Consider the following 7,982-nt stretch of genomic DNA (forward strand, 5'->3'; position numbering starts at 1 on the left):
CTTTCGTTGCCCACCACTGCTCACGATCGTTCCTCAGGCTTTTAGTCAACCTAGAACGATCGTGAGCAGTGGTGGGCGACGAAAGCAAAAGAGATGGAAAAGGCGCGGCTGTAGGCAACAACAGGCAATTCATTGGTTCGTTTTTGCAATTCAGGGAGAATTGATTACGCCAGCATAGTTTGAATCCATATTACAGCTAGAAAGGTTAGTACCGGCCAAACCTGAGTACTAAGTTACAACCATTTACTACCAATAAATGTCCAACCCGTTAGTAATAACTGAATTTTACTGGTAAAGTTGGACGGTTTGCCGTTGATTACTATGATATGATGAATAAACGTAAATAGTTCCGTCAGACAGTATATCGCTTACCGCTATCAAGTACCTTAATAGTAGAGTGACGAAACAAATATCTTCGAATCTAAAGGGTACCATCACTTACCTTAAGATTGCAATATCTCTCGTCTGACAACCACTAATCAACGCGAAACCTATTTCAACAATCGATTACTAAACAGAACATCATGTTAATTGGTTTAGCATATTTATAGTTGTTAAGTCTATCGAAGCGTCCAAATGACCCGATTGAGATACGCGCAGAATCGAAGTTCCGAAACAACGATTTGTCTACAAAAGTGATTCTATTATTATATAAAACAAAAAATTTAATTACAAACCTCAACTTGTGAGGTGTCTAGGCGTTTAATGCGTCGTTCAAGAATGAAATAGTAAAAGCTTCGATAGTACAAAGACAGCCGATGGCTGTGTCGAAATTGGACAACAGTTTATGAACAGTCGAAACTCGAACCAAGAGCAAAACAATATGGAAACTGTTGCGTTTAAACAAATCCGCAACTGTGGATAACCGTTACAGTAATTAAAGTACAGTGATTACAATGACAAATACAATGATAAGTACAAGAAACATTATAAACATATGTATATATAAATATGTATAAATATATATATGTATATATACATATATATATATATGTATATATAAATATATGTATACTGCGCAGCAGTTCGCTCTGTTCTACTTTACGGCTGCGAAACATGGCCATTAAGAGTAGAAGATACTCATAGGTTACTAGTATTTGACCACAAATGTCTTAGAAATATAGCTCGCATCTGCTGGGATCACTGGGTAAGTAATAATGAGGTTGGACACAGGGTATTAGGGAATGATGGTAAATCAGTTGATGAGGTCATGAATCTTCATCAACTGAGATGGTTGGGCCACGTGTTACGTATGCCTGAACACCGATTACCACGATGCGCTATGCTTACTAGTATTGGCGATGGTTGGAAGAGAGTTAGGGGTGACCAAACCAAAACACGGCATCAGTGCTTGAAGTCGCTAACTTCTAGTCTGAGCCATGTTGGTAGATGCAGACTACTTGGTTGTGGTCCGCGTGACTATCGTAACCAATGGTTGGAGACTCTGTGTGACATGGCTCAGAATCGATCACGATGGCGTACGTGTATACACCCTTTATCTTCCCTTAAACCTTGAGATTAAAATTGCTTCATAACTTTCTTCCTTCCTGTACTATATCCTTATATACAACCTATAATTTATATACTACCACCACCACTAAATTAACTACTATGAATCCGGTGTTCATCTTGTTGTGCTAACGAGGTATGGCAACTTGGACCGACGCATATATGTGCCTGGTCCTACATTGTAGCTGACTGACTAACTGAACGTTCCCGAAAGTTACAGTACAACTTGCGTTACAATGTAAATGTGAAAATTGTTAAGGATACAACTGCTTACTGAATATAAATAAGTAGTATAAAACAATAAACAAAGAAGTGGAAGGAGAGGGAGTAAGAACAATGTAAGACAAACTTAACAATAGTATTGCATCTTGATCGAGAGAAATCAATCAGCACCATGAAATAACGCATTGTAAAATCGTACATACAACACTGAAAGGAGTGAAGTACAATAATAACTCAACTGAAAAATAATATGAACCTTTCCTCACAGATACAGTTAAATAAAAAAGTCGCCGAATAGAGTGATATAGCTACTAGTAAGAGGCTGGGTGGCAGTGCTAATAATTAGTGATAATTACGAATACGTACATCAGTAATTTTTGTATCACTCGATATTTATTTATCCAAGTTTCACTCCACTTTCTATGTTAAAATATTAACACCATTTTCATTATTCTTATTACCACTAGTATACTTACTATTTTACTATTAATTTGTATTTCCAACCTATCACAATCTGTTTCATTCTTGCGACTGACTCATAAATTGTCTGGACTCGCCTAATATTTCCCATATATTCATATAAATATTCCTACATACTATAGTAACACTTGATAATCTGACTAAAAACGATATCGTTTGCCTACATGTGATGTTCTCAAGATAATAGTGGATTTTTAACTCAGAAGTTTGTGCAATTTATTTTAAATAATAAATCTCTAACACCTTAAAATGGTTAATCAAACCATAAACAGACGGTTTATTTTCCTAAACTAATTATAACCGATAGGACAAATGAACATGATATATTTAAATACTCTTCTATAAAATGTACGACGATAAGTATTACACGAATCAACGCTTCATAAAAATGACATTTACTTAATAATGAAGTATTATGACTGATTTGTTATGATAATGGTTTATGTTTTAATGATTTGTGAACAGGATTATGAGTGCCGTAACACTTCTCTACAGGCACGTCCAAGTCGTACAGCAAATAGATGGATTTCCCCTTGGAGTTTATTTTTGCTGAAAACATGATAAATATTTTGCAATTATAGTTTCCTAATCATCATCTACCCCTATTGAGTTCAATTTATTAATATAGGAATATAATCAACACACGAAACGCGAAATACTGACCGATAATGTTCATCATCATCGTATACAGCGTAGAACCTGATACGTACATAGGTTGAAGCTGCCATACCACATTAGCAGGGTGAGATAAAATCTCGGAGTAGCAGAAGTAGTACCAATTCCAGTATTAGTAGAAGAAAAGACTCGGTATAGAAAAACAAAATAGGTATGACATTTCGAAACTGAAGCTCTAGAGTAACACTAGGAGTAAATGCACCTCCACCGTTGCGAGCGATACTGTCATGTTACCTAAAGTCTGCATCCATTGGTTACGATAATCTAACGGATACCAACCAGTTAGTCTATACCTGTTAGTATGACTTGATTTAATCGTTAATAACTTCATAGACTGGTGACACCTCTTAGTTTGGCCTCACCTATGTTTTCCCCAGTCTACTTATACACTAGCCATCATCATCAAGGTAGGCGGTGTTCAGGGATACATGACACATGTCCCAACCACCTCAGTTAATAAAGATTCCCTGCCTCATCAATCGGTTTGCCATTTTTACATAGGAATACCACATATTATTAAAGGGAGCATTTTGCAACTAATAAGTACAATCGAGTGAACTACTGTGTAGTATAATCGCCCTCTGGTTGACAGACTGATAACTCACCTACGTCACAAGAGACTAACAACGGTTCAATATCAGGAAAATCAGTTACATATATACTGATGGTCCAATAATTTAGTAAGTCCACGTAAAACACATGCCACTAAAACTTCCTTTAAGCCGTCAGTCATGACCAACGTAAAACCTGGCAAAAATGTGCAGTAGTTCCAGTTGCCACGCTATATCACAACAAGATAGAATTACCAAGACGAAGATAACAGCTGTAGTAGTAGCAGTATCGGCGGTATTAGATAGATTAGATTGAACGGATAATATGACTCGAAAAGAAATGATGAGTTACTGGTATAAAAAGTAAAAAAATAGTTTTGGAACTCAAGACCTAGAATAAGATAAAGAGTAGATTCATCTGTGCCCAGAAGTATCTCGTTTAGAACAAGTGAACATCATAAGAAGTTTCAAGTGAGATCTATACTCGAAAACCAACCAGTCTGTGTTATTTTACACCTACTCTTAAAATCGTATGAACAACGTGAGGATTTTCAAATACAATCACAAATAAATATGTTGAAAAATAAAAGAATTGTTTACTCACAATCTATTCATTTTTTCAACAACTCATTGAATTACCACATAGGAAAAACAGGAGTAATTGCAGTATATACACCAGTTATGAAACGTAACAAAAAAGCTTCAAAATAAATCACACAGACGGTAAGTAGGCAATATAACTTCGAGTTATCTTTGTTACAGTTCTATATAAATCCAGACTCACACCATCCATAAAAGTAAATGAAAACGCTGTGAGGTGATAACGTTTTCTATCGTCTGATACACTTAACTCCCCAATAAATTGTATCAAGCGTTCATTAGCTGTCTGAGTTGAAAAACATTGCTTCTGGTTTTCAGTTAGATATTTTACATTGACGATAACGCATGGAATAGCACTACCTTGAAATGGAGACAACAATTCAACTAAATTGCTATCAGCTTCAAAGGCAGAAAATCTGTATGCCATATATGAAATAAATAAATTAAGGATTTGTAAAAAAGTGGCAAAATTAAAAAGAAAACTTTCATTCAAAAGTTTAACGTACCTACAATCTAAAATTAAATAACAGGATTCTAAAGAGTAGGCATGTAATAACTATTAAATAATTATGATACTGAGCTACGAAACATAAACTCCTGTTCGCACATTCAATAATCAAGCAATTGAACACTGTTTCAAGATATGTTACAATGTGGTAATAATCTGCCAAGTCTAGACAAGAAGAAACTCGACTGACTTACCAGGATAAAAGATTTACATGTTTCCTCAGATAACTAGATAGGGAACGTGTTGTCGAAATAACTAACCTATAGCTGGAGAATTTTTAGCTGAAAGCATATTGATAGACAAGAGCAAGTCAGTATTGATGAAGATTATTAACACTTTAATCTGTAAATATTGACTGTAATCATGAAACACAAGCTGCTTTACATTTTTAGTTGGAAATTTTGAATGTTTAACTTTGATTACTATGAATAACTGATCCAGAATTGAAAGTAATAACACACATATAATCACGAAAATATTTAAGACGGTTATTTCGCCTTTGTAACTTTTTATTTAGGTCTCACGTATAAACATAATGACCTCACTCAACCTAAACTCAACATATATGCAAGTACAATGCATGGTTAAACCAATAAACTAGTACACATACCTGCCTAGAAGACGGATATTTAGAGTTTTGTTATTGGTAATTATGGAGCGAAAGACATTTTCTTTGGTGTATAGTTCATCAAAAAGAACATAGGCTGCGGGACCAACCTGATGATTTAAGTAGAAAAATCAAATACAGAAGTATTAGTCAAGCATACATATGCTACACAAAACCTGACGTGTGTCGCTTTAGGTTTCGATATCCCATTAAGACAGCAAGATAAAATTACCAAGATGAATTCCAGAGTAGTAGAAGCAATAAAAATATTGGTAGCAGTAGGAAAGGTCGTGTTAAAAAAGCAGAAAGGTATAAGGAGATTTCAGGACTTAAGAAATAAGGGTAAATAAAGAGTAGATGCACCTGGACCATTGAGAACGATTTCGAGCTGTTACCCAAAGTACAACCACTGAACATAACACTAAATAAAAATTATACAATATTTGATCGTATATTGGTACCTGACATGCTTTTTGAAACATTTGTCTTAGTGGTACTATCTATTGACACTCAAAAGTACAGTTAGGAGCTGAACAACTAAATGTCAAGTATACAATACACAACGCTACACAAATATGAAGTGCATACTCCAAAGATTGACAAAAAGGTTGGTAATAAACTTATTTGCTAAACTGAGATCATGAAATTGGAGTATACAGAAGAAAACAAAAAACACTAGTCATTCCTTATCGTGATGAAATGTCGAAGAAAACCAAACGAGCTTAAAACAAACGTGAAGTCAAAACTCGTTTTTTTTGGTGATAATACCACTAAACTAACACTGGTAAAAGCTAAGAATCGGATTCCCGAATGCCGACGGTGACACTACTTACGAAACTAGATGTGGCAAACTTAACCACATAAATGTGGAAGAAAAACCCAAGTAGGTGTATGTCATGGTAAAGGAACAATATTTGACACGTTTTTGGATCCTCAGAAGACCTCAAGAGATTTAAGAACAGATACTTAAATGGACTGTACTAGTCAGAAAGAGAAGATTGACTTTGACAGAGCCGAAACAATTCGGAAAGCTTCTTAAATTACCAGGATCAACAAACAAAGCTTTGTCTATGTTGAGGAACCCAAATAATTAGTAACGTGACACTGACAATAACGGATATCAAGCTATTCGGGAAATTATTCTGTTTTTGTCATGACCATTAATCCCATGTTAATGACCACTTTTTTCGCATTAGCACTTCACAGTTCGATTATTTCACACAACTTACCCGATTTGTATGAATGCACATTCTTAGATCTCTCGTTAGAAACTTGTAGTCTGCTGAGTGGTTGGTAAGTACTTATGGTCCTAAAATTTGACATTTGACTGTTTTTGTGGAGTGTAAGTCTTATAATTAAACTAATTACCAATTCAAGTGTCGTTTAAATAAAACCCGAGGACTTCAAAGTGGAATATTGATGTATCTGTATCATGAGTGTCATCGCGAAACCTGAATACTTTGCAATCATAACTGAAACTACGATTGATCAGTCGCACTACTTACATTGTTAGTGAGATAAGCTACAAAGCAAAGCTGTCTATGTAGACTCATAGTTTTCATAAAAAACATGGCTCCTTCAATAGGTCATTTTACCGACAAAATAATTAAAAACTAATGTTCAAAAATGATGGATGTAAAGCATTTAAATAACCTACCCAATCTCCCAACTTTAGGGAAAATTTGACCTGTTTTGGGGAAATGGCACGAAAACCCCGAAATTTCTCCAAAAATTCTAAACACTTTAGGAAAATCCGTCTATATTGATTAACGAAACCCTAAAATTCTCCACAATTTTAGGGGAATTCACCATAATGTCCCGTTTTAACGGGACAACTTTCTACAGCTTTCGACAGATATCACTGGAAAGCCCGGCGATATAATAATAAGTATCTAGAAGTTCCTACTCATGTATTTCATTTTCTCCTGTCAACTTCACACAGTAAACGCAGTGCAAAAGCAATTTACCTACGATTGGTAACCTTAACATCGGTAATGTGTTCGTGACCAAAGTACAGGATAATATTAAAAATAATATTTACTAGTTGTAGTTTCATCTCCGAAATTTCCCCAAATTTGGGAGACTGAGTAAACACTTAGTGAATTACATGAGCTCAAAACTTACCGTGTCACCCATTTTTATAACAGTAACAGCGAGCAATACAACAAAACAGTTTTGTGTAAATAAACAGAAAAGTAGTCAGATATTTTATTCGAGGGAAAAATATTAGGATACAAATATCTGATAGAAAAATGAACCATAAAATAATGATAGGTCGTTTTCATGGGCGCAACCTAGAAGCTTAACATAAATAGCTAGTGTATGATTTCCATGCATGGTTTAATGGATGTACTGGAACATTACGACAAAAAGGTATGCACAGAGCACCCTGTGAATAAGGCAAATGACGCCCTTGAAAGTCTTATTACGACCTTGAGCCTAAACGACCAAACATTAGGAAACCAAAATGGTTCAAATGGTTGAAGACGGAATAGAAGAAGCTTCCGCTTAACGGGCTTCCGTGTCTAGTAGCAGTGGATCACCAATACCTCTAGGCAAAAACCTAGGTATATGAACGATAATAGAGGAAAAAAAGAATTTGGTCAATCAAAATATGTTATCCTTAGTCCTTAAGAATAAGTCAAGTTTCCTCTTAAAGGACTCCTGGGAGGTCGCTTGGACTAGCTCAGTCGGCAGCGAATTCCAGAATTTAAAAACTCTTACGGAGTAGAAGTTGTGTCTGCAGTCTGTTCTGCTATATAGGGTCTCCAATTTCTGGGTGTTACCCCTTAGGTTAGTGTTATGACTAAGCTTAAGAAGATGTTTAAGG

The 7,982-nt window shown here is 35.3% G+C and overlaps 1 protein-coding gene across 1 annotated transcript in view; it reads right to left on the reverse strand.

The window, feature by feature from the left end:
• The window catches only part of Smp_155870 (putative mitochondrial import inner membrane translocase subunit tim17), a gene marked incomplete at its 5' end in the record, with an annotated part of 21,521 nt that extends 14,233 nt beyond the window's left edge, over window positions 1–7,288 (reverse strand). Inside the window, 3 exons of the mRNA XM_018797138.1 lie at window positions 4,222–4,543; window positions 5,156–5,262; window positions 7,277–7,288. Of these exons, the coding sequence (XP_018652210.1) occupies window positions 4,222–4,543; window positions 5,156–5,262; window positions 7,277–7,288 (441 nt within the window). The remainder of the gene's footprint in view (window positions 1–4,221; window positions 4,544–5,155; window positions 5,263–7,276) is intronic.
• Window positions 7,289–7,982: the final 694 nt, after the last annotated feature.

The sequence above is a fragment of the Schistosoma mansoni genome, chromosome 4, assembly GCF_000237925.1.
Source record: "Schistosoma mansoni strain Puerto Rico chromosome 4, complete genome".
Taxonomy (NCBI): domain Eukaryota; kingdom Metazoa; phylum Platyhelminthes; class Trematoda; order Strigeidida; family Schistosomatidae; genus Schistosoma; species Schistosoma mansoni.